General features: G+C 47.2%; 1 protein-coding gene across 3 annotated transcripts; it reads right to left on the reverse strand.

Annotated features, from left to right (window-relative positions):
* Positions 1-1,998: 1,998 nt before the first annotated feature.
* Positions 1,999-14,958, reverse strand: CPT2 (carnitine palmitoyltransferase 2). 3 transcript variants are annotated; one of them, XM_056815112.1, is made up of 6 exons: positions 14,647-14,777; positions 8,562-8,832; positions 8,029-8,109; positions 5,820-5,926; positions 2,974-4,278; positions 1,999-2,661 (listed from the first exon to the last, which is right to left on the reverse strand). In XM_056815112.1, the coding sequence occupies exons 3-6, from the start codon at positions 8,079-8,081 to the stop codon at positions 2,330-2,332; spliced, it is 1,797 nt and encodes a 598-aa protein (XP_056671090.1). In that variant the 5' UTR covers positions 8,082-8,109; positions 8,562-8,832; positions 14,647-14,777; the 3' UTR covers positions 1,999-2,329. The 3 variants fall into 3 exon arrangements, with proteins under 3 accessions (XP_056671090.1, XP_001370973.2, XP_056671091.1); XM_001370936.5 differs by lacking the exon at positions 8,562-8,832 and having other exon boundaries at positions 14,647-14,958; XM_056815113.1 differs by lacking the exons at positions 8,562-8,832; positions 14,647-14,777 and adding an exon at positions 11,399-14,128.
* Between the last annotated feature and the right edge of the window lie 11,555 nt (positions 14,959-26,513).

The following is a 26,513-nucleotide window of genomic DNA, read 5'->3' on the forward strand; positions in this document are numbered from 1 at the left end:
GGTCCAGGCCTTCCTGGCTCCCAAGGCCGCACTCCGTCCCCTCTACATCGCCTTTCCTGATGGAGACACTATGAGGAAAACTGGGGACACGATGAGGCCGGTGGCCTGGGGGAACGCGCTGCAGAAAATGCCACGAAGGAAGACGGGCTCCGAAAGGGAGGTCGGGAGCGGGGACGATGGCTGCTAGTCTTCTTCTGGAGACAACAGGAAAAGGACACAGACAGACCCGTGCCCAGGAGACTGGAAGCGGAGCAGCAAGGATGAAGCTCTGATGGATGTAACCCAGGCCAAGGCTGGAGGTGCCCTGAATGGAAAGAAAGGGCTGCGGGGCAGGAGGCGGAGGTGGCTCCCTGAGGTCTGAATGCTGTTGAACTGAAGGGTGGTCATCCGAAAAGAGAATCTCCATGGAGCTTCCTGTCGAAGGGGCCACTGCCGAAGCTCGAGTGGGGAAAGGGAGCAGGGGAGGTAGAGGGCCCCCTCCCCCCCTCTAGAATCCTCAGTTCTTCCGAATCGCCATCTTCAAGATTCAGTTCTTCTGGAAACTTCCCCTGAACACACTCGAGGATTTACACGTTGCCTCTCCCCAGGAGAACACGAGCCCCTTGAGGACAGCCCCATTGCCCATATGCCCCCCAAGCCCCAGCGTATGTGTATATACTAGGTGCTTAATAACGACTTGAGACTAGACTGCATTGGGTGGAAGCCCCCGGAGGTTCTTCTGACTGAAGTTCCATGGAACAAGGCTGCTGAATAGAGGCACAACCCAAGAAGGGGTCCCGTGAAGTGTGTAAGCGAGTGTTATGGTTGAGAAGTGACTCCACGGAGGAGGAAAAGCTACAGCAGACATAAAGCGGGTCCCTTGGGGCCACCATTCGCAAGGCCACTCCCAGTGACTGCCACTATTGTGCCAGCTTCCCAGGGTTCGAGGAAGCGAGTCCCATCGGAGCAGCAGGAGCCTGGTCTCTGATCCAGTGGGCTCCCTGACGCCTCACTCCTTAACCTCCTCCATCCTAGTGCTGGATCCAGACGGGGCTAGCTTAGGCCAAGTCTCAGGCCTGTCTTGCCTGGTCCCTTTGAAATGACGGCACACATTGGCAGGGACCCCTCCCTGTCGAGCTGCAGGAGTCTGGGCTTCTCACCCAGCGCACCACGCCTTGGCACAGCGCGGGGTGCTTCATGAGGCTGAATTAGGGACAAGTTGGGAGTGATCTTCCCACTGTCTGAAGGGCAGACTCCAAAGGGGGCTCCAAAGCCCCCAAATCGCACCCTGTCAACATCCCAGCTTTGTGGCTCACACCTCCCCACACCCCGGTTTGCTCGGCCCTAAGACGGGCTATGGATAGCTGCAGATCTTCAAGTCATTTTGCAAACCTTCGTTTTGTTGGCTCTTGTTCAGATGGGAACTGCCAGTAACTGGAGGTAATAAAGGCCAGCACTGCCAGCAGAGGTTGCTCAGCCAGCCCTGCGAGGGCCCTTCGTTCTACAGATATAATGTCGGACAGTCTTAGGGTTAATTAACCAGATGGCAGAGAAGAGGCTCGACCTCAGGCTGCCATCTGGTGCTCCCTGGACTTCCTGCTCTTGTTGGGGACGGGAACTCTTCTGCCTACTCGATGCGCCGGGGCCTCCCCCAAGCCTGGAAATGGAGGGGATGGAGTGCCGCCTTATTTCCCAGTCTTGGTTTCTTCTTTAGTCAAAACTACCTGCCCTAAAGCCTGCATAGAAAGGGCTTTCCCAAGCTCTCTAGTCTTCTTTTCTGTTTTCTAAGCGTTCTCCTGAGGCAGCGTGGCCAAGGGGACGGTCTGGCCCTTTCGGGCCTCACTTCTCAGCTGAAGAGAACTCGCTCCGGGAGGCTCTTAGCTCACTGATGGGCACTGGCGGAAGGGAGTGTCATCCTGGGATCTCCCTGTGCCAATAGAGCCTCGGATCCTGGGGAGGGAACGCATGCCCACACTGTGCTGGCCTGCCCTGGGCGAGAGAAGAAGCTGACACAAGCCCTGGGTCTCCAGAGAGGTTTATTGCAGGAAGATGGATGTCTAACAACCGCAGGCCATCCCTGTGGAGACACTTTACCCGTCTGGGAGAAACACCAGCTGTGGCCCCCCCAAATCACGATTCACCATTTAACTCATGCAATCCATCTTGCTCTGAATAGCCATCATGGTGGCTGGACTCATGATTTTTAAATTAAAATGTGATCACATTCGTCACTCAGACATTTCATGATTCTAGAGCTCACGGACACTCCCAACCAGCCCCCTCCCCACGCCTGGTTCTCACGAGAGATGGGGTGTCCCAGCTACGCACTTAAAAGCCTCAACTGTCCCCACTAACTCCTGACCGGTTTCCCTTCCAGGACGTCAAAGATGTCACCCAGGGCCTTATCCACACACCGGAGGAACTCCCTGACATCCCGCCCAGGGTAGGAGGAGATGTTGCACCCAATCCAGTCCTCGTGGACCCCATAGCCGATGCCAAAGCCATCGGGGACGACAGGGGCAAAGCCGCCGATGTTCACAGCAGGGCTGGTCAGGGTGCTGGTGGACAGGATGTTGTGGTTTATCTGCCCGTAGGCGGGGTCCTGGTATATGTCGGGCAGGGGGTGGCCTTCGGCTGCTGCCAGGTATTTCAAAGCAAACAAGTGTCTGTCGAAGCCCTGGCCTGTGGGACACAGAAGGCAAAACAGTGACTGCTGGTCGACTCCAATAAACCTCCTGGTGCGCCGGGCTCGGCCTCCGTCCAGTAGGATGGTGGATGCATGCTTCAAAGATCTGAAGCCAAAGGGGCATCCAGAGAGGCTTGTGGAGGCCATGTGGTCCCACTCCATTCCCCGTGACGCCTCCATGCAGCCACACTTCTAGCGAGGCGTCCTCCTGGCCGGTGGAGGCCATTCGGGCCACTACCAGCCGAGTCCCTCCCACGTGGAGCCCATCTGGCTTCCCTGCCCTTTCCCAGGCCTCCCTGGGCACTTACCCATCGCGGCTTCTTTTGTCAGCTGGTTGTGGTACTTGGAGCACTGGGCAATCATGTCTCTCAGCTGGTCTGGGCTGCTCCCGGAAGGCTCTCGGACAAACGCCTCGGAGCATCTCTTAGTGAACACAGAAGCTGGACGGACGGTCTCCGTGCGGCCGTGTCTGAACGCCGCCGTGCTGCAGGACTCGTAGGTGGCCACGGTCTGTCCGTACTGCCGGAAGAAGGCCATCTGGAAGGCAAGCTGGGCCACGGCATCCGGACTGATTTTGTGCCTCTTCAAGAACTCTTTACCTCCTCGTTGGAACTGAATGCTGTCCACCGTGAGGGTCTGCATGGTGGAGTCGAACTTCTCTTTGGCTCTGGCGATGCCAGCCTTCAAGGTATCGTTCAGTCTGAAGTCAAGCTTCTGCACGGCCCTCGAGGAGTCGACGGGAGCGGGCCGGGCCTGGGGCGTGACGGCGGGGCTCTGGGTGCTGTCTTTGAACACCTCGTTGAAGAACCTCAGCACGGCCACGCCATCGCCCCAGGAGTGCTCGAAGTTGATGGCGGTGTTGCCATCCTTGGCCACGATGAGGCTGAAGGACTTGTCAAACCATCGGTTCGCCCCATCTCCGTGCAGCATGGTATGGGACAAGTGGGCCAGGTCTGCGATGGGGAAGCCGTCCAGACACAGGCAGAACAGGGCCGAGTCCACTTTCCCAAGGGCTTCCTCGTTGCCGTTGTTCAGCAGCTCCTGCCTCAGGCCGGCCCAGACGTCGCGGTTCTCAGAGGTCAGATAGGCCAGAGGGAACTGGGGAGGGGGGCTGCCGTCGGAGAGGATGTGCCCGAGGTGGGCGAGGACTTCGGCTGCTCGGAGCACGTTGCCGTCCCGGTCCAGGACGTCAAAGACGTAGAAATTCCCATTCCTCAGCACGAGCAGGTGCTTCTCCTTCTCCCTGGTGAACAGCTCATCTCGGCCAGGCTTGGGTAAGCGAGTCGAATTGAAAAGTCGGAAATACTGGGACATGTCCAAGGGGTAGGCATTGACCATGTAGGCCCCGTACCAGGCCAGGGATGAAGGCACGAGGCGGATCAGCCGCTTGAAAGCGTCCGTGTCGCTCCTGGCGGGGTCCAGGTGGAACACCTCGGGCTCCAGCAGGCCGGCCCGGAGGGTCTTCATGAAGCGCACGGCCGACACTGTGAGGTTGGTCGCGCGCGTGAGCTGGTCGTTATAATCGGGCTTTGGGTCAGGGTTGAAAGACATGAACGGGTTAAAATTCAGAACAACGGAGTCGCGGGCAGAGAGGTACATGTCAAACCAGGGACCTAAGAGGAGACGGGAAGTAACACGTCACCAGCACGGAAGGCCCCTCCGAGGAGCCGCTCTTTACTCGTCTCCACAACCCAATGACTGTAGAGTGCAAAGGCCGGCCGAGGCCTTCCTGACCAGACTCATTCCTGCACAGGGCAAGGCTTGAGGGGGAGAGGCGGCTGGAAAAGTCCCCGGATGAGGACAAGCCCAAATGCCCTGCAGGCCTCCACGTCAGTGTAAGCAAGCCCTCCTAAAGCTCCCGGCTGCCTGGCTCCTGGGCCCGGCACTGCTGCCGAGGGAGGGCTCGGCACGAGCCTCCACGCAGGTTGTCTGAGCCGTGCTGAGGCCGCGTGTGTTCGGGAGGCGCCGAGGTCACTGATGTACACACACGCTAGGCTGGCTCGGCCTTCCTCCCTCGGCTCTCCCCCTCTCTTTGCACTCATCCTTTTTCTCGTCTGCCTCATCTATTCTGTTCTGGCTCTTCTCCATCCTCATCGTTTCCTTCCCTGGTTCTTGAGAGAATAGAATTAGCACAAGTAACACATGCCCCCCCCATCCCTGCCCATGTGGCTCCCTGCCAGGGGACCCCAAGGCCAGAAGAGAGCACAGGGACTCCCCGTTTCAGAGAATAGCAGAGAAGTGCTTTCAGTATAGGTGGGCCATGGTGCCCCTCTGCCCAGAAGGGCACGAGCAGCAGCAGGAACACCCAGCCGGCTCTGGGTCTACCACTTCCTGGCTGAGCAATTCCAAGGGAGTCACAGAATGCAACGGGGGCTGGGCTGCCAGCCCTCACTTTAGGGTCCCACTGAAGGGCAGGGCAACGGCAAGCAGAATGGATTTCAAGTTAGAAGACCCGGGTTTGAATCCTGACTCTCAAGCCTATCATTTACAATGCCAAGGACAGCATCCAGAGTGTGCCATCCTTTTGGAGAGGCAGACCACGGGGAAAGGGGAACTGGGTGGGGAGGCAGGAAACCTGGGCTCCAAGCCCAGCACGATCCCTGAGCTACTGCAGGACCTCGGTTCAGGCCCTCCGTGCCCTTGGGAAAGACAAAGGGCCTGCCCAGGAATCAGTGGATGACTTCCTGAGGTCCTTCCAGGCTGGATGTTCCAGGGGCCTAAGATTATTCTGCTGACCCAAACAAGAAATGTTTGTTTTATCAAAGTCCAGAAAAGCTGCCCACAGGAGCCATGGCTGTACACAAAGGGACACTATTCATGTGCACATCGAGAGAAACTATTGCATCTACATCAATTCTTTCCCATCATAACTGTCCAAAGACAAAGCCCCTCATTGGTGAACAGGAAGGCCAGAAGCAAAAGCTTCTGATGGGGGACATCCCTCATCTTTCTCCCCCTTCAGCCATCACTTACCCTGGCCCTCTCCAAAATACCTGACTTCCTGTGCTTCTTCACTCTAAATCCCTTTAGGACCAGAATTCCCCTGCTGGTGGCCTGACCCACCACCACAAGGGCCTCCAGGGCAAAATGAATTTGTTCTTGACTGCGGCACCCAAACAGAGCATGCTCGGCTTCATGTTTCACGTCAGCCTACCTGAGATGTAGCTGGTGTGTTTATTCTGTTTGTCCTGAGCAACCAGTTGGGCATGTAGTGCTTGGCCAAGTCCACTTTCAAAGGACCGGCAGAGCTGCTCCGTCTTCCTGAAACATCCAAGAGGGGAAGAGTCAGACCATGGCAGGAGCTGGACAACTTTTAAAAGTCATAATGGGCAGTGTGTGCAGAGGAGGGAACTGCAGAGCCCAACAGGGCCATCATAGAGCTCACATTCTGTAGTATTTTAATGTCTACAAATAAAGTACCCAAGACCATTATTACCCCCCCCTTTTTATTTTTAATTTTAAAAATATTTTTCCATGTTTACATCTTTCATTTTCTTTCCTCCCCTCTTCCCTCTCCCCTCCCGGATCTGATTTCTGAATTATACAAATGTTACTACTTATACCTATTTCCATCTTATAATAAAGCAATCTTTTAAAACCCAAACCCCCAATCATATATCCATTTCTGCTCCCACAGTTCTTTCTCTTGATGTGGGAAGCATTCTTTCTCATAAGTCCCTTGGGATTATCTTGTATTAGCAAAGTCCATTACATTCAATTGTGCCACAGTGTATCAGTCTTTGTGTACAATGTTCTCCTGGTTCTGCTCCTTTCACTCTGCATCAATTCCTGGAGGTCCTTCCAGTTCACATGGAATCCCTCCAGTTCATCATTCCTTTGAGCATAATAGTATTCCATCACCAACATTCCCCAATCGAGGGACACCCCCTCATTTTATTACCCCATTTCTGAGATAATTTACACAAGGCTCTGTAGTACTTACGGCTTGTGAAGCATTGTGCCCAGGCTCTGTCCCTGGAGAACTGCCTTACCAGAGTCACCTTGTTAGGGACAGAGGTGGGATTCCAAGCCAGGCCCTTCCTACTTCCAAGTGCAGTGCTCCTTCCTGGGATCCTCAACACCTCTAAAAAGAACTTTCCCTAGAAAGTCACCTAGGGCCTTAGGGCCTAAATGACCCAAAGGGGATTCATTTCCCACCTGGCTGACCTTCTGGACTTCATCTTAAACTCATCATCCATGATGCCTCTCATGCTATGATGTGGGAAAGACTGTATCAAGGCTATTCAGCAGTACTCCTAGCCCCTGCGGCCCTTCTCTCTGACTGTAGTGGGTGGAGGATGGACAGTGGAGAGCCCTCCCCCCATCTCCCCTTTAAGGAGGATCTCTGGGCTAAAATACCCTTCCCCATTTCCCAGCTTTTTGTGTGCTGCCCCCTCCCATTAGACTGGGCACTCTTTAAGGGCAAGGCTATCTTTTGCCTCTCTTTATATCACTACAGTGCCAGGCATCCGGAAGGAGCTTAATAAGTGTTTATTGAGTGAGCTGCTGCTGCTGATCTTTGGAAGACCCTGGAGAAGAGACGCATCCCAGGACTAGAAAGGGCAGATGTCATCCTGGTTTTCCAGAAAGGGAAGCATGTCAACCCTAAGTCAATTCTATAATTCCTGGTGAATTGATTAAAAAAAAAAGTGTTCTACATTGTCTGAGTCCAGGACCAGACTCTGGATATTTGGTTGCCTGGTTCAGGTAGTGAAAGTCAGCTAAGGTTCGACTTCATGTGACCTGACTGGCCTCTCTGGTCCTCTTAACTACTCACATGCATTAATTACCTACTGTGTGCAGGCTTGTCCCAGAGATGCAAAGACCAAGTGGCAGTTCCCACCCAAGGAGCTAATATTCTAGGGGTGGGGGAACAGGGCACATACATAGCTAAGTATAATTCAGAGGAGGGAATACTGGAGGACAGACAGAACCTGCCGCTGAGTGGGATGAGACAAGACCACAAGCAATGGCGCCTGGCAGCTGGGACTGAGGAGAGGACGTTTCAGGCACAGAGGAAAGAGTCCAGCTGCTTCGGCCACGTGGGGTATGAGGGGCAGACCTGGGAAATGTGGCCTGAGGGGTTTGGGCAGAGAAGGGAGATCCACTCTGAGCCCTCACAGGCTCTGAATCATGGGGGAGCAACGGCCCAGTGAGGCCTGGCCTTTGGCTCTGTTCAGGCTCATCTTTCCCCACCCTGGCCACTAGGAAGGAGGAGGGCATAAACTGCAAACTCCCCAGGTGGGTGGCTGGGGTTGTGGCCATGAGCATACTCTGTACTTCCTTAACCTGGGGGGAAGGCAGCTTTCCCAAGGGGAAAAAGGGCTCGGTTCCACAGCCCAATCTGGGCCGTTGGTCTTTACCTGAACTGGCTGTCATCTAAAAGAGGTCTCTGGGCACTGAGGTATCTCTTCATGGTGTCTTCAAGTTTGGGAATAGGCAGCCTGAAGAGAAGAATTTGGTCAGCCAGGTGGGATTTGGATAGAAAAGACTCCTCAAACCCGTCACCCACCGTAACAAGCAGATAGTGGTGGATTCATTTCTCCGTAGAGGCGGTCTAACTATCTCTGTGGCTCAGTAGGCCAAAATGACCTCATTGGCCCCCCGTGGAAATAGCCCATCCCCACCAGCCTCCCAGAGAACAACCTCAAGTCTTTCCCCATTCTCCCCCCCCCCCCCCCAGGAGCCCCTTCTCCCCTCACCTGCAGGCCTCAATTCCCCTAACTAGAATCGGCCTCCTGGCTTCCAGCCTCTCCTCATCCTTCATGCAGTAACTAAAGCAACATTCCTCAGGCACAACAGTAACTAAACGGTGGGGCTCCCTACTGTCTCCTGGAAAGCTGACTCCTGGCTAGTTTCCTCTTTACCTGGAATCCCCTCCTCTGCCACCTCCTACCTCCATGCCTTTGGTGCAGGCTGTCCAAGAGCTAGAATACACTTTGCCCTCTTCTTTGCCTCCCAGACCGATCATCTTCTGTCAAGGCTCAGTTCGGGTCCCACTTCCTTTACTTCCTGATGGCTGTTGGTGGTCCTTCTCTCCTCAAATGAGATCTGCCTTTGATCTGTCCCTAGCTTGTACACCTATCCTGGACATAGCATATCCTCTCCACAGAAGGTAAGCTCCTTGCGGGCAGGGATTGTTTCATTTCTGTCTGTATTCTCAGTACCTAAAGCAGTACACAGAACATAAGGGCACTCAAATGAACATTTGCTGTGTCCAATTGGGCTTGGGATCCAGAGATCTGAGTTCAAATTATGGCTGCAACCTGCAGGACTTCAAGTAAATCGCTTTATTTCTCTCCCTATAAATGCCCTCCCTTTGTGAAATGGGAGCAGTGTCTAGACGACAGGCCCAATGCCAGGTGCCAGGGGCTCCTGTTCTTTGTATCAGTATCAGACAATCCCAGCCCAGGGTATCTTGAGAGAACAGTAGGCAGTTTGTTGTTGACAATGTACAGTAACAAATTCAGCTTATCTCCAAGTCTAAACTGAAACTTAGAAAGTAATTCCTTTCAAACAGAGCAGAGACAGAAAGTTCCCTCCAAGTACTTTCTCCCTCTGTAGTCACATGTGTGCATCTATAAACCCCCAGGCCAGTGGAATGGAAGCTCCCTTGGAGGCAGTAACCATTTGGTGGTGATATTTTGAGGGCCTGGCACAGAGAGGGTGTTTAATGTTGGCTGAATCACAATTCCCGAGTCCTTGACTGGACTGTCACTGGTCTTACCTTCTCCAGGCTGGACACTTGATATCCCAGTCAGCTTTCTAATGGATTCACTTACAAGGCCTTGTTACCAGCCTGGGTTAGGAAAACAGCTGCTCTGCAATAACCCTGTGGAGATGCCACAAGCCTATTCCACCCCTTGTCTCCCCTATAACTCCAGAAGGTTCTCCATCTAGAAACCTGGTCAGCTCTGCTCAGTCTTGTTCCCCTGGCACAAAGCTCTACATAGGGTGTGTCCACAGAACCTCTAGAAGCTGCCATTGGCCACAGACAGCCTTGATCGGGGAAGAGGCAGCTCCAGCCACAAAGAGAGGGACTGGCCTTGGGGCATCTGAGGGCCTGGAAGGTTATCTTGGCTGTTACTGCATTTGCCCTGGTGTTAAACAAAGGGACTCTGGAAGCATGACCTCTTCTGGATTTCCTCCTCCTTTCCTCTAGCTTCCCACCTTGTATTCCCTTCCCTGAGTGTTTCTCTCCTAAGGATCCCAAGAAAAGGCCAGGCCCTCAGGGGCACAGCCTGCTTCACTTCTGGTCTATCTTCCTGGCTGCTTCCCCACTTTACATTCACAATACTCTTACTGGAAAGAAGGTGGGCCTCTGGACCTCTGAGGTCCCTTCTAGAGCTAGGATTCTGAAATAATCGGTGGGGTAGGGCCTGAAAGAGGACAGTGAGAGGAGCTTCAGAGTTATGTCATGGCAGGGGGACACCCGGGGTTCTTTCTGCCTGGACTCCCTCCTCTAAATACTCCAAATATCCTCTAGCCAGAGCAGAGCAGGAGAACCATCACCTCCACCTCCTGGCTTAGAGTCTAACAACACCCCCAAGCCCTTATTTTCAGACAAAGTGCCAGCCAGTCATGCCTAAGCTACTCCCATCTTCCCCATTGATTTACAGAGGAACAAACATGAGAGACGTTAAGTGCCTTCCTTGCCCCGGATTCCGGGGTAGTGAGAGGTGGAGCCAGTATCTGACTGAACTCGAATCCAGGGCTTTTCCCAATTCTGCCTCAAAACAGACTTAGTCACAGAACAAAGGCTATATAGTCCAAAGCCCCCGAGTGGGCACAAAGGTGCAAGCTCAGTAAGATGCCTTCTTTGTGATGAACCATCACAACCCCAAATGGGCCTCAGGCTTTTCCTACTAGCGTTGCTCCTGCCAAAACTGTAGAGAAGGTTTCGAAAATAGCAGCAGTTCTAAAGAGCATCCACAAGCAGCAATTTAGCTGTTGGCACCTTATCTGTGGAAGCCTCGTCTAACGCCTGACCCCACTCTGTTGGTCAAACTCTGTTGGGGAAAGCCACGGATGCAAGCTACATGGACAGTACCTGAGCTGTGTTCCTGGAAACAATACCCAAATGCCTGGAGTGAAGCCATAGAACACATTTTTTGAAAGAGAAACAGTGAAGACCAGAATGGCACATGCAAGTTACTGCTGTGGTGGTAGAAAAAGGAAGGGTAAGTTAGGGACTGCAGAAAGCTAAGCACGCTTAGAGATCTGAAAGGTGGAGATATTCTATGCCCCAATGGGAAGGGTTAGAGGTCAGTGAAGACTTAGAAGCGAGCAGAGTTGGGAAAGCCCAGGGCGTTTGAGATTTAAAAAGGCAAACTGAGGCAATTCTCCAAGCAAAATATCATTTATTAACAGGAACAGATGACTCAGTAATAAAGGAGGGTGTTGAAACAGAACTTCTGAGAGACAAAGTTCTGAGTATGATTGATCTATTCGTTAGTGTTACAAGGGAATCACTTTAAAAGACTGATATATATTAATTTAAGGTCGCCAAGGAATCAGCTATGTAATTCCTAAATGAAAAACTCAAGTCAGCCGTCAGCCTTTTTTTGGAGTTTAATTACAATAGGAGCAAGAAAGGAATTAGAGATATATATAGAGAGAGAAAGGGGAGAGAAGGGAATAGGGCTTAAATACCCCTTCTGTTTAGGCTGGGCCAAAAGGCCCAAGCCCTTAGATAGCTGGGGCAAAGAAAAGAGATCAGTCCCTATTACTCACGTGTCCAAAATGGAGAAACAGTCTCAGAGGCCCCCACCTTCAGCTTCCTTCAGAGCAAGCTTCCCCAGAGCCCAGGAACCACACCGCTCAAAAACTCCACCCTCCTATCTTTAAGGACACCATCCAAGTTGCCTCCCCTCAGTCCTCACATCTACCAATCACTCTTCATCAATTTCCCTGTCAATGGAGGCTCTCGCTTAACCCAGGACCGCCTAGAGGTTTCTGGCTTTTGCACATGTCTGTTGAAGGTCATATTTTTCAAATGATTAAATCTTTACTCCTTTGTTCCAGCCCTTTCTAAATCCTGTTAACTTGAGTATGGTAGAGATTGGAATAATTAAATTTTGATCTAGGCTGCAGCCCTTACTCAATCTTATTAGGACTGAATAGGGTGGAGTATCTCCATTGTATCAATTCTAAAATCAATCAAGACTCAAAGAAATTCCTGTTCTATGCTTAAGCATAGATCAAAGTCCTTTCCATTGTTCAGCAAAGGGTTTCTGTCCTAAAGTAATCTTAAGAAGGGAAGAGAAGGAACCTCCCATGCCAATGGAGTTCCCATTCCAATAGACTATCAGTAAGAAATTTTCCAAGTATGAAATATCCCAATGGTGAAATTTCCAACATTTATAAGTCTAAGGAAATTTGAGGTTTACATTAGGCAAGCAATGGCCCCTCTTGAGGATGGCATGGCTTTTAAACCTAGACTTAAAAACCATCCTTCTGTTTTGCCCTGACAAAGGCAAGGCAGTTCTCCCATTGGTGGCCATATTAATGACAAAGTGGGTTAAGCGTTCTCAGCTCCTCCATATTACTTCATGGGGGTGGGATTCCAGAACTCATTCTGTTGGGACAGAATTAGTCTACAGCAGGAAAAAGAGGGTTGGCCTTCACCTGTGGTTGATTGCACCCCTCTTTGGACATTCAAGGAATGCTTGTTGCTTTATGGAACCCAATCCTGGCTAGAAAAACCAAAGCCATCTCCATCAGGTTCTCCCTTGTTGGGGCTTCCTCTTGTAGAGCAGGTCACCCCTAACTGATGAAAGGAAAGCAAGGAGAAGAGACGTGTTCCCCCAGGAGGGCTGCCCTTCGGAAACGGCCTGCCTTCCATGAGAGGGATGTGGCAAAATGAGGAAAAGGATGGAGCAGAGCAATGATACAGCACAATATTCTTTCCTCACTGGGGCACGGTGTGAGAAGGGCAAGGTGTTGGTCTTTCGAGAAGAAAGCTCCCTGGCAAGGTGCACTGAGCGCTTTTTGTTTAGCCTTTCAAATACCTGGAGATTGTTAGCAGCAGCAGAAGCAGGAGCAGCAGCACTAGAGGTAACTCTCCAGTTGACAATCTTTTAAGCAGATTTTAAACATTTACACATCCACCTGACTGGCCCCTGACTTGACTCGATTTCTCCTCCACTTTCTTCAGAGAGATTAGTAAAATGCATGAAGTCCAGGCACACCATATAAAAAAGACTGAACTGACCACTCTAGTAAAAACTATCAGAAAAAGAAAATTAGGGGGGCAGCTGGGTAGCTCAGTGGATTGAGAGTCAGGCCTAAAAATGGGAAGTCCTGGGTTCAAATTTGGCCTCAGACACTTCCTGGCTGTGTGACCCTGGGCAAGTCACTTAACCCCCATTACCAAGATGGAAGGTGAGGGTTTAAAAAAAAAAATAAAATGAGGTTGATCTGGTACAATTTATTCTTAGTGAACCCGTGCTGGTGCCTAATAGTCACTGATTTCTTTCTTAATGGGACCTAGAATTTTCCTCCGGACATACCTCAAGCTCAATAATGTCCTTACTATCCTTTTCTTCCTCCTCCTCTCTCCTTTTGAAAATTATTTTCCTATCTTACAATCTTCATTTCAGAGATTCCTGACAATGATCCCACAGGTGTCATCTGTAAACAGCCTCTGTTATGTGGCACTTAATATACTTGAGCCTAGAAAGCTGGGCGTGTGTGTGTTTTGAAATCTCTTCCTCCCTCTCAGGCTTTAAATGCTTCTCCGCCATGTTTGTTCTCACCTTTCAAGTGTGAAAGTCATTCCCTCAAAAGAGAAGAGAAGAGGGACAACCCCAGGTTAAGGAGATTTTGATTCTTGTCCCATATTAGCAGCACACCATCTGGTGCAAATAAGGGATCTTTTTGCTGTAAACACGTTAAGCCGCTACTCTTTGGTTTTCGGCAGGACATGTAATGAAAAGTATAGCAGAGGTTGGAAAGAGGCTGAGAGTCCAGGAAGATCAAGGGAAAGGGAGAGTCTAGATTTTCCGGGACTGGAATTCTCTTCCAGGGTGTTTCCCAGTCAAACCTGTCAACAGCCCTGTAAGTTTCTCTCTCCTGTTCTGTAACCTGGTCCCCCTAACAAACCGGAAGTAACTGTTGCTCTTATTGTTCCCATTTTAGAGAGGAGGAAACCGAGGCTGAGAGATGAAGGGCAACCCAGCGAAGGAGGGTCAGAGGTAGGACTAGAGCTCTGAGGACCAATTCTCCGGTTAGGTAGTTACTGTTAACAAGGATGCTTTGGATCAGAGAAAACTGTCAAGTCCCCACAGCCTCCTTAAAACAAAGCTCTTCCCTTCGGCCTCAGAATCCATGCTAAGGATGGGGTCCAAGGCAAAAGAGCGGTAAGGGCTGGGCAATGGAGGGATAAGTGACTTGCTCAGGGTCACCCAGCTAGGAAGTCCTCCAGCCTCCAAGCCCGGCTGCTGGGTCTAAGGGTAAATGATTGCGGGAAGAAGCCCCCAAGACCAGAAAATTCAACCTGCTCTTGCCAGGTGTCCCGGGCCAGGTACCGCCCCCCCCCCCCCGCCCGCCCGCCCCCACAGAGATCTGGAAATACACCGCATTTCGGCTGAGCGTGAACATCCTTGGAGGTCCCACGGGGGGGGGGGGGGGGGGGGAGCAGACCGGCCGGAGCCGCCTCCAAACCCGAGAAAGCGAAGTGATGCATCCCGGCCCCCAGCCCCCGAGGGTCACGCAGGGGCGAGGGGAGGGCGCAGTGGAGGACCCCCCCCCCCCCCCAGCCTTCCCGGGCAGGCCTGGGTCCCCGAGGCCCAAGGGACTAGAAGCCTCTCCTGGGGGCGGGGATGGGAAAGCCCGGGCGGCCGTGACCTTTCCCCTACAAGAGCTGGGCAGGGGCGTGGCCAGTGTCAGACCTGCACAACCGCTTGTCCTTCCCCGCCCTCCTCCCCGAAGGAGGACCTGAATGCACCCTGCGCCCCGAACGCCCCTAATCCTGGCGGTACCTAGGCAGGCTTGGCTGGAAGTGCAGGGTGGGTACGACGCTCCGCTGCAGGTACTGCCGCTCGGCCCCAGCCCCCGCTTCGGCCCCGAGCCGTCTCCGCCCAGTGCCGCCGGCACCCGGCAGCCACAGCGGCCCCGGAAGGGACCCGAACCTCAGGCGCACCAACAGCGGCTTCATAGCGGCTCCTCCCGGTCTGTCCGACCCGTGGCTTCCACCTCGCTCGGGTGCGGAGAAGGACAGCAGGAGGCTCAGCGTCTCCCGTCTGGGTAGAATCAGCGAACCGGAAATCTAGTTCCGGTCTGAAGAGGTCCCGCCCTGGCGGGGAGGAGAGAGGGCTCACAGGGAGGGGGAAGGAAGGAGTGAGGGAGAGGGGACAAAAGGTAGGAGGAAAGAGGGAGGGGTCACAGGGAAGGAGGGAAGAAGAAATGGATGGGTGCTGGCGGGGGAGGGCCGTGCACAGCTTGGGCTGGGGTCGGGGAGGCTTCTGGGTCCTGGTTCATAGACCACAAAGCTGAGGCCGGCCCAAGACCTAACTCCGAGACCAAGGGGGAAGGGGAGGCAACTAGGCGCCTACTGTGTGCCAGGCACTGGGCTCATTCCTTCTGCACAGCCACCCTGGGGGAAATACTATAATTATCCCCATTTTACAGATGAGGAAACTGAGGCAGAGGAGAGTGACTCCTGGCAGGTTCCTGGAAGACCCTTCTCCCTCAGTGGAGGCTTCTGGAGAAATGGTCGTGCCCTCACCAGCCCTGCTACCAATGCCCGGGCTCTGATTCCTGTCCCCCATGCCACCCTTTCTGGTAGAGACACAAGTGCCCCTCTAGGCACACCTGAGGCCCATGAAATTGAACCTCTTCACCGCTGGCCTTTGAGATGCTGCCTAGTGATAGGAGGAACCGTTAATTATAGTCTATTCCCTCTGTGGTATCCTGTACTGTCATCTTGGATCATGGATTAAGGGTTTGTTCCCACCTAGTTTATACCTTTGGTGGATGGATTCCATTGGAATGCCTGGGCCCGTTGGGTTGACCTTAATTGGGGCCGAGCTTTCTGCTGGGTGTCCTTGATCCAATCTGGCTATTCATCCTCCCCTTCCTCCCCCTCCCCCCTCATCTAGTTATCTTCCCCTTCTCCTGGCCTTCGATCTCACAGCTCTTGCTTTGGGGACATCTTGAGCTGACTACCTAATAGATGGAGTAAAGTCAGCATGGCCCAAAGGGAACTGATTGACTTTATGCCCAGACCCTCCCCAGATCAAAGGCACCTCCATGCTCCCACTCCCCCAGGCTCACAGCTCAGGCTCCTCACTCTGTCACCCCCCAAAGCCAATGAGTTGCCTCATCATGCCATTTCTATCTCCATAATGTTCTTCCTATATATGCACTCCTTTCCTCGAACACGCTGATGCAGCCCCTTCTCCCCTCACATCTGGACTGTAGCAGTAGCTGCTGGTGGATGCTGGCCTCCAGTTTCTCCCTACTCCAAGGCACTCTCTACTTATTGTCAAAATTGATTTTGCTAAACTTCCTATTTTTTCAGAGCAAATCTGATCATGTTACCCAGTCCCTCCCCATTCAATAAACTCCCATAGCTCCCCATCACCTCCAAAATGGAGTATAAAAACCTCTTTTTGGCTCTTAAAGCCCTTCATAAACAGTCCCATCCTACCTAGCCAACCTTCTTACCTCCTTCCAAGTGCTTTGGGATCCAGGAATGATGACCTCCTTGTTGTCCCTTGCACATGACCCTCCACCTGCAGACTCTAGAGATTTTCACCAGCTATTCTTCATGCCTGGAATTCGATTCCTTATCTCCATCTCCCAGCTTTCTCTGGGTTTCACCTAAAATGCCACCTCCTTCAAGAAGCCTTTCATGGTCTCCCTTAATTCTAGTGACTGCTTTCTGTGATGATCTGTGTAGAGCTCATCTGTACGTAGCTTTTTGTTTCTCCCTTGGAGGGCAAATTCCTTTTTTAAAAAATTTATTTAAATTTTATTTAAATTTATTATTATTATTATTATTATTATTATTATTATTTTGGTAAGTTCCTTGAGAGTAAGGACTGACTGACTTTTATCTTTGTATCCCCAGCCCTTAGTGGCACATAGTAGGTCCCTAACAAATGCTTGTCAACTTGACCCAGCTGCCATGTCTACTTTCTCAAACAGCAGAGTAAGGACTAAATCTTTGTTACAGCCCAATATGGTCACCTCACTACTTTGTTGAGGGTAAAAGGGGGTTTCCTTGTTTCTTTGTACTTGACACATAATAGGTATTTAGCCAATGCTTATTAAATGAAGGATGAGGGAAAGAGTTCGCTCATGAAATCTTTTTACATTGTTTCCATCTTTTCATCTATTTGTTCTTTTAGAAGTTTCAAGCTGTGGCATACGATGTGACAATGTTTTTGTGTTACAAAGAAATAATGAGGGAGATGATTTAAAAAAAAAAAAACTTTGGCAGACTCATAAACTGAGGCAAAGTGAAGTGAACAGAACCAGAACATTGTACACCATGACAGCGATATTGCAATGTTAGCTACTTAGGTAAAGATATCCCAAAGATCCTATGATGAAAAATGCTGGGGGGAGCTAGTGTATCAGTAGATAGAGAGCCAGGCCTGGAGATGGGAAATCCTGGGATCAACTCTAACCTCAGATACATCCTACGTGTGACCCTGAGTAAGTCACTTAACCACAACTGCCTGGCCCTTACTGCTCCTCTGTCTCCAAACCAGGACTTAATATCTATTATAAGATAAAAGGTATAGGAGAAACAAAGAAGCAAAGAAAGAAAGAAAGAACATAAAATTAATGTTAATTTGTATCTCTTTTTGGCCTTCCAAAAATAGCCTTTTGATTTTAAAGCTTAAATGGTTTGATTTTAGACTGAAGCTATCTACCTCCAGGAAGAGCATTGATGAAGTTTGAGTGTAGGTAGATTGGAGCATGTTTTTTTTTTCACTTTATTTTTCTCTATTTTCTTTTAGCAACATAGTTAATATAATGTTTTGCCCAATTTCATGTTTAATAAGTAAGACATTGTCATTTCAATGGATAGGGAGGGAGAGAAAGCACTATAGACTCAAAAAAATTTTTTTAATAAGGATGAAAAATAAATAAATAATAAATTTTTAAGAAAAGAAAAAAAAAGATGGTTCATTCTTAAATGCCCTTGACACAGTTGACACAGTGAAAAAAGTACTGGCTTTGGAGTCAGGGGATCTGACTCTCACACTACCTGGGTAACAAGTTATTAGACTAGTTACTTTCCCCTTCCAAGGCCTTAGTTTTCTTATCTGTTAAAGGAGAGGGCTGAACCAGGCAGCTTTTGAACCAGACAGGCTCTTGTTAGGTCTAGATTCCATTTCGTTGTTAAGTTTTTTATAAAGTTATTTTTTTTTTATATTGCTTTTTACTCTTTTTATGAGAAGATCTACCATTTGGTAAATTGGCATTTTCCTTGACTGCCATAACTTGAGGCTTGAGAGTAGACCTAATATTTGCTTACAGGAGAAGTTTCTAGGCTCTTTCAGCCTCCTCGTTGTGGCCATTAATCCGTGTTAGTTAGGAAATGGCGATAGCCTGTGAAAATGCCTCTGCTTTTGTCCATTTGTCATTGACCTCAATAGCTTGTTTAAAATGGTGAGGTTGAAACTACCTTAATTATATAACATAGTTTCTTCCCTTTTAGCTTTTTCTTCAAATTTGGTATTTTGATCTTTGCTGGAATAGGTTGGTGATCTGAATGTATGGAGAAAGCTCATTTAGAAATGACTGCCTTATTTATAACCAGTAACTTCCTGTCTGTTAAAATATATTTAATTTAAAGTTTTGTGATTTAATTTGGTCCTTACTGGGCCAGAGACTCTCAACTCTGCTTAAAGAAAATGTTCATAATATAGAGGCATGAGGCTTCTGTATTAGGTTATTTTAGGTTATTAGGTTATTTTCTGTATTTGTGATGGCTTCATTGTCTAGGGTATGTTTTACCAAGATATAATTTCCTTATCTCTCTTAATTAGACCTATTTTTGCTTTAGCTTTATCTGAGACATGGTTACTATGCCTTGCTTTTTTTTTCAGTTCAGATGACGCATGATAAATTCTGCTTTAGCCCTTTACCTTTATTCCTGCCTCAAATGTGTTTCTTATAAACAATGTATTGTAGGATTTTGGTTTTTAATCCATTGTGTTATCTGCTTCTGTTATCTGAGTTTATCCCATTCACATTCACAGTTATGATTACTAACTGTATATGCTCCTCCCTCTTATTTCCCCCTTTTGATTCTGCTTTCTCTCTCTGTTCACTCTGTCCCCATTACAAGTGTTTTGCTTTTAACCATCACCCCATCCTCTCTCCTCCCTTTTCTATAGGATAAGGTGGGTTCCATACCTAAATGAATATGGTTGTTATTCCCTTTCTGAGGCAGTTATGATTAGAGTAAGATTAAGAGGTTTAAGCACTGCCTGTCACCACCCTCATCCTCCTCTCCCCTCCCCTGTAATAGTTTTTCATGCCTCCTTAGGTGAGATAATTTACCCTATTCTACTTCTCCCTTCCCTTTTCTTTCAGTGCAACGAATGCTCTTTTTCACCCTTGGTTTTTTTGCATATCATATCCTAATCAGTGTATTCCCTCACCCTCTGTCTATGTATGTTCCTAACTGCTCTAATGCTAATAAAAATCTCAGGAATTAGAAATATCCTCCTTCCACCTAGGAATATAAACAGTTGACCTTATTGAATCCGTTAAATTTTCTCTTTCTCATTTACCTTTTTATGCTTCTCTTGAGTCTTGTATTTGGATATCAAATTGTTTGTTTAGGCCTGATCTTTTCATCAGGAATGCTTGGAAATCTATTTTATTAAATGACCAATTTTCCCCCTGAAAGAAGATACTCAGTTTTGCTGGGTAGGTGATTCTAGATTGTAAACCTAGTTCTTTTGCCTTCCTGAATATTATTTTCTAAGCCTTATGATCCTTTATTGTGGAGGCTGCTAAGACCTGTATAATTCAGACTCTAGCTCCATGGTGTTTGAACTTTCTTTCTGGCTGCTTGCAGTATTTTTTTCTGGGCTTGGAGGCTCTTGAATTTCACTATCATATTCCCGGTCATTTGTGGATTTATTTCAGGAGTTTACCTGTGGATTCTTTTAATTCTATTTTGCTCTCTTGTTCAATAATATTAAGACAATTTTCTTTGATAAATTCTCATCATTTAATTTCTATGCTTTTCCCCCCCATGGCTTTCAGGTAGTCCAGAAATTCTTAAATTGTCTCTCCTGGATCAATTTTCAAGGTCAGTTATTTTTTTCAAGGAGATTTCATGTTTTCATTTTTTTTATTCTTTTGATTTTTTATTGTTTCTCAATGTCTCATGAAGTCATTAGTTTCTAGTTGCCTAATTCTAATTTTTAAGGAATGAAATTATTTTCTTTTGTTAACTCTGTCTCTCATAATTGATTTTTAAAATCCTTTTTGAGGTCTTCCAGAACTTGAGAATAATTAATATTTTTCTTTGAAGTTTTGTGTGTAGCTTCTTTGCTTTCACTGACCCATTTTGAGTCCATGCCTTTCTCTTCCTGTTTCTACAAAAATTGTCTATGTTTAGGTGGCTTTTTTTTCATGTTTGCTTATTTTCTCAGTCTTTTTCTTGACTTTTACTTTAATCTTAACCATGGGCCCTATTCTCAGAGTAGAGAGGGCATTCTCTTACATTTCAGTTTTTCCTTGCTGCTACTCTTATTTCTGTTTCTGGGTTTCTACAAGTTTCAATTCTTTCAAGGTGGCATGATGGCCTATGGGCTGGGAGTTCTGAAAACCATCTCCCCCTGCTGATTCAATCAGCCTGGGACTGCAGATGGCTTACAGAGATCTGCAGTGAGCCATCTTGTGCTGGAATTTAGAGTCTAGCCTCAGGATTGGGCAGGGGCTTTGGACCTCTCTCAGGGTTTGATCAGGTCAGACATAGGACCAGCTAGGCACCTTGCCAACTGCTTCCCAGTGGGGCTTGGGTCCTTGGTCTGGGCTCAGACAGGGACCTAGAACCTCTTTCTGGTCTGCACCAGCCAAGCACACCACAAACTTCCCTGCACTAATGCTTGGGGCCTTGCTGAAGGATGAGGCCGGGAATTAGAACTTTACAGTATGTATGGGGTTACCCTGCTGTCATTTAGACAGGGTCTCAGGATATTGACATTGACTTGGGTCTAGCTTCAGAGCCTGGAACCATAGATGGAGCATGGGGGACCTTGATTTGTTTGCACTTTGACTCCTTGGTGGGGCCTTGCTTTGGACTGTGCTCCCCTCTTACTCCAATGAACCAGATCCTCTCTGCCTACCTTTCAAGTTGTTTTCTGTAGGAAAGTTGCTTCACGCCATCCCCTTGTTGGTTATTTCATTCTAGTATTAATTTTGAAGCATTATTTTAAAGTTGATTGGAGGGGATACCCAGAGTGGTTCAAGCTGTCTTTGCTTCTACTCCACCTGAAGTCTAAAGTCTATATTCCTGAAGTCTAAAGATTGTGGTAGAGGCATGGAGAGAGAGAGAGAACTTGTAAACCAAGATGCAAGAAACTGGGGACCTGACCTGCCTGTCAATCAAGAAGGAGTTTCCAAAACGGAATGTTCCCAGGAGTTGGCAGTTGAGCTGATCAGGAGGAGGGGACTGGACTTGGAGTCATTCTCTCTGGAGGTGGAAGCCGGCTGAAAGACCCTTGTAGGGCAGACTTGGTTTGGGGGCTCTCTGACCAAGGGAGAAACCTCTGAGATTTGACGGATCAAGAGTTGGAGGAAAGCCAGGCTGAAGGAGAGACTTTGAACTTTGTTTTTCTCTGGGGTTGAAGCTGAGAAAGGAGACAAGCCAGGCTGAAGGAGAGACTTTGAACTTTGTTTCTCTCTGGGGTTAAGCTGAGAGACCTGCCTGATTTTGTGAAGAAAAAGAAAGAAGATTTTGAAAAGCTGTTGTCCTCCATCTCCCTAACTGTCTAAGAGTCAGTTTGTGACTGGACTACTTCCTCAAACCCTCATAATCCTAATTTTTTATTAGGGACATCCTCATCCCTCTTACCTCAGTTTCCCATCCTGTTATCCCAATAAACCCCTTGAATTGAAAAGGAAAAGAAAAGAATATCTTTATAGTTCACTCAGGGGGGAGGGAAGAAGCCAAAAGCTTCAAGAAGAACTGGGTGGAGAGGGTTGGAGAAGAGAGGGAGTAAAGGGGGGTGGAAGTTAGAAAGATATACTGATCCATCAGCCATCAGTAGGGATCAGTAGGCAAACCCCAGAGCAGTTCCCTTGTGTAGCAGTTACCCTGTGTGTGGCAGCATCCCTTAGCATTTCTCATTCCTACCTCCATTACAAATAAGCAGTCTCAGGTTCCCTTAGCAGCCCTCTCTAGTCACAAACCAGAGGACAACAGTCATTGCAAAAGAAACAGTTTCCTCAGTTTACTTTCTCTATTTCAATAAGAAATAATTTCTTCAGTTTACATTTTCTATTTCAAGATCATACAATGAAAAAATTATGAGAGAAACCAGTCATATATTTCTCATAGCTATGGCTAGGAGACTTAACCAAATAAGAGACAGAGGCAATTACAAAAGACAAATACAAAAAATACATAACTTGGATTATGTGAATTTAAAAAATCTTATCTTCTGACTTAGAATTAATACTGTGTATCAGTTCCAAGGAAGAAGAGTGGTAAGGGATAGGCAATGGAGATTAAATGACTTGCTCATAGTCACACAGCTAGGAAGTATCTGAGGCCACATTTGAATTTAGGACCTCCCATCTCTAGGCCTGACTCTCAATCTACTGAGCTACTTAGCTGCTCCCAGATTATGTGAATTTTAAAAGCTTCTATACATATATAACATTAATGCATATAGGATAAGAAGGGAAGTGGTCAAATGGGAAAAGATCTTCATATCAAATTTCTCTGAAAAGGGTATAGTAGTCATAAATTATAAATAATTAATAAATAGATATGACTAATAACCATTCCCTAATAGAGAAATGGTCAAAGAATATAAACAAATAATTCTTAAAATAAACATTGCAAAGTATTGACAACAATATGAAAGAATGTTTCAAATCAATAATAATAAGAGAATTATCAAATGGGCTTTTGATGATACGGGACTGGAGCTCAGGGGAGTAGAACTGAATATATAAATTTGGGATTTATCTGTATTGAAATGATAATTAAAATTCATGGAAGCTAATGAAGTCACTAACTGAGAAAATGTAGAGTGTTAGATTTTAAATGGTTGAGGTCTTAAACTGTAGTGATTAAAATGGTGGAAGATATAAATTGTGATAGATATAAGAGAGGGTGAGTAAATTTGACTGCAGAAAATATGTTTCACTACAGTGTCTTGTTTTTTAAATCAAATATAAGGTGGTCGCCAGGGAAATATTCCCAATTATTCAAATACCCAAGTCAACTGGGTTTTATAGAGATTTTAATTAGTACAAATGTGGAATTAAAGAAAAGAGAGAAAGAGAAAAAAAGGAAATAAGTATGAAGGGCCTTAAGCCAACATGGCCTAGACCTGAGTCTTAAGAGAGAGAGATCAGTCAGTCAGTCTTTTAACACTCACCACAAGGTCTGTCTAAGCAAGGATTCTAGTGACACCAGGCCAGCATCATCTCAGCTGCTTTCACCAGCTCCCTCCTCCATCTGAATGTTTCAGAATCAGTCCTTCCTCAATCTGAATGTTTCAGAATGAGTCCTCCTCAATCTGAATGTTTCAGAATGACCTCCAGCTCTTCTCTGAGCTCCTTATTTTTAAGGGCAAAATCTCCTGTCACCTCCCCTAAGTTCTTCCATCTACCAATCACTGTAGATGTTTTCCAAAAGACAGCCCATTTTGAATTCACAGCTGAGTAGATTAATCTCTTTAGTAAGTCAGAAAAAATGCTGCTGTGTCGACTAATTTCATTAAGAGAAAACCTCTGAGTAAGTTTTCACCTTTTAGGTCTAAGTAGTTTACAAGTTGCCCCACCTTTATAGGCACCTAGCATCCCATTGTATCAATTCCAAAAACAGCCATGGCTCAAAGAACTCCTTTCCTTTATAAGTATGGTTTTCAAGTACTTTCATTGTTTAGCAAGGAGTTTTCTGCCTTAAGTACAGGTGGAATCGAGGTCCTCCCATAGCAAGGAGTTGTCACATTCAAGTAGAATTCTCACTATCTGGTAGGGAATTATTTCAAGTAGGGAATTTGAGGATTCCTCAATGTGGAGTAAAATTTTTAACATTCATAAGTCTGTGAAATTTTAAGGTTTACAAGAGGGAAGATTCAAGACAGAACCTTGGGGTCTACCCTCAGTGAGACAGTATGCTATCACTGATGATTTAGAAAAGTAAACTGAGGAGCAGTCAGGTGGAAGCAGGAGAACCAGGAGAGAGCAGTGGAGAACTTAGAGAGAGAGAGAGAATATCTAGGATGAGGGGATCAATAGTGTCTGAGGCTACTGTGAATCTTAAAATTTCTCAGACTTATGAATGTTAAAAACTCTCAGACTCTACCTTAGAACATTTGGTTAAGACCATTCCCCATTTTAAACAATGAAGGTACTTGATCAGGAATGTGAGAACTCTAACCTTACTCCACCCATACTTAAGCATACTTTAGGGGAAGATAAAGTTGTAAAACTCCTTACTGAAAAATGAAAAAGTACTTAACATATACTTATAGTGAGGCAAAAGCCTTAAGCTAAGTCTATTTTTAGATCTAATACAAAAAGGTGCTAAGTACCTATAAAGGTCAGGCAACTTGCAAACTTGCAAGGGGAAAAGAGGTGTGAACTTACTCAGAAGTTTTAGTCTACCCAGAGAAGTTGAGAACTAAAGAAGGTGTGAAATAAGAATGGTCAGTCCTTTGGAAAATGTCTACTGTGATTGGTAAATGTGAAAACTCTTCCAGTTGCCTGATTCTGATCTTTAAAGCCTGGTTTTCCTTTTCAGTTTGGTCTGATCTGTTTTTTTGAGGCTTTGAGCTGTTTCTGCATTTGTATATTTTGGTCCCTCAGATTGCTGAGTTCCTTCTGCATTGTTTCCCATTTTTCCTGCCAGAAGGCTTCCATCTTTTTGATAATTTCCCATTTAAATTCTTCAAGAGTTTGTGGAGAATTTTCATTTCTTTTGGAAGGTTTTGGAGCATTTGTTTGTGTTTCCTCTTCTATATCCTCTGTATTTTGTATTTTTGCTCCATAAAATTTGTCCAAAGTCACCCCCTTCTTCTTGTTTTTCTTGGTGTTTGGAGGCTGTTGCACCTCTGCACTGTTTGTCATCTTTGCCACTGTTTGCTGCCTTACTTCCATGCTCTGAGCCTGGCACAGCACTTTCCGCAAGGTACCCCAGTGCCTTTGCCCTCTCCGAGGTTCCTGTCCTTTCAGAGGCCCTGCACTCTAGTGGGGGAGGGTTCCTGGCCTCCCTGAGCTCTGAGGGCTCCTGATGGGATTAGGTTCAGCTGGGTTGGTCTGTATGTGCCCTGATGCAAAAATCTCCAATGAGACTCTGTTGGAAGGACCCAGCCATGGGGCTACAGGCTCCCCCTGTCTCTCTCAGGCTGCTTCCCTGCCATCTGTACTGGATGCCCCGAGACTGGCCCATGTTTCTTTCAAGGTTTGCCCTTCAGAACATCACCTTTGCTGGCCCTGAGGTTCCTGCTGCTGCTGGAGGTTCAGTGCTCTAGGTTGGGGGGAGGGGTCCTGGGACCTTCCTTCTGCCTTCCCCTTAGACCCAAGTGTTCTAGGATTCTGGCTTTTGGGGGGACATTCCTTTTGATTTGAGTCCAGAAGGAGGGATCCCCGCCTCTGTCCTGTGGTTAAGTTTGAATTTCAGTCCCCTAGGAGCATTCAGTTTGTGATCGGTAAGGAAGGGTTTTCAGAGGTCTGAACTTTTGCTGCTTCTAAGCCGCCATCTTGACCGGAAGTCCTGCAAACTGCTTTTTTAAAACAAGTATCTCTTCTGACAATCTAGATGAAATGGATGAATATTTACAAAAATATACAAAAGAGAGGCTAGAATACTTAAATAATCCCATATTAGAAAAAAAATTGAACAAGCCAACAATGAACTCCCTAAGAAAAAAATCTCCAGGGCCAGATGGAATCAGAAGTGAATTCTATCAAATATTTAAAGAATGATTCATCCCAATACTATGTAAATTATTTGGCAAAAGAAGCAAAGAAGGAGTCCTACCAAATTCTTCTTATGAACCAAATATGGTGCTGATACCTAAGCCAGGAAGACCAAAAACAGAGAAAGAAAACTATAGGCCAGTCTCCTTAATGAACATAGATGCTGGTGCCCTGAAATATACTTAAATAAAATACTAGCAAAGGGACTACAGCAGTTTATCACAAGTATTGTTCACTATGATCAGGTGGGATTTATACCAGGAATGCAAGGATGGATTAACATTAGAAATTGGCCATATCAATAACCAAACCAACAGAAATCACATGATTATCTCAATAGATGAAGAAAAAGCCTTCAACAAAATACATCCATTCCTATTAAAAACACTAGAAAACAGGAATAAAAGGGCCTTTCCTGAAAATAAGGAGTATCTAGCTAAAACTATCAGCAAGCATCATCTGCAATGGGGATAAATTAGAAGCCTGCCCAATAGGATCAGGAATGAAGCATTATCATGACGATCATTTAATACTGCACTCAAAATGCTAGCTTTAGCAATAAGGAAAAGAAATTGAAGGAGTTAAAGTAGGTGATGAGGAAACTAAACAATCACTCTTTGCAAATACTTAGAGAATCAACTAAAAAAATAGTTGAAATATTAAGAACTGTAGCAAAATTGTAGCACACAAAATAAACCCATATAAATCA

Source organism: Monodelphis domestica, chromosome 2 (genome assembly GCF_027887165.1).
Source record: "Monodelphis domestica isolate mMonDom1 chromosome 2, mMonDom1.pri, whole genome shotgun sequence".
NCBI classification, from domain to species: Eukaryota; Metazoa; Chordata; class Mammalia; order Didelphimorphia; family Didelphidae; genus Monodelphis; species Monodelphis domestica.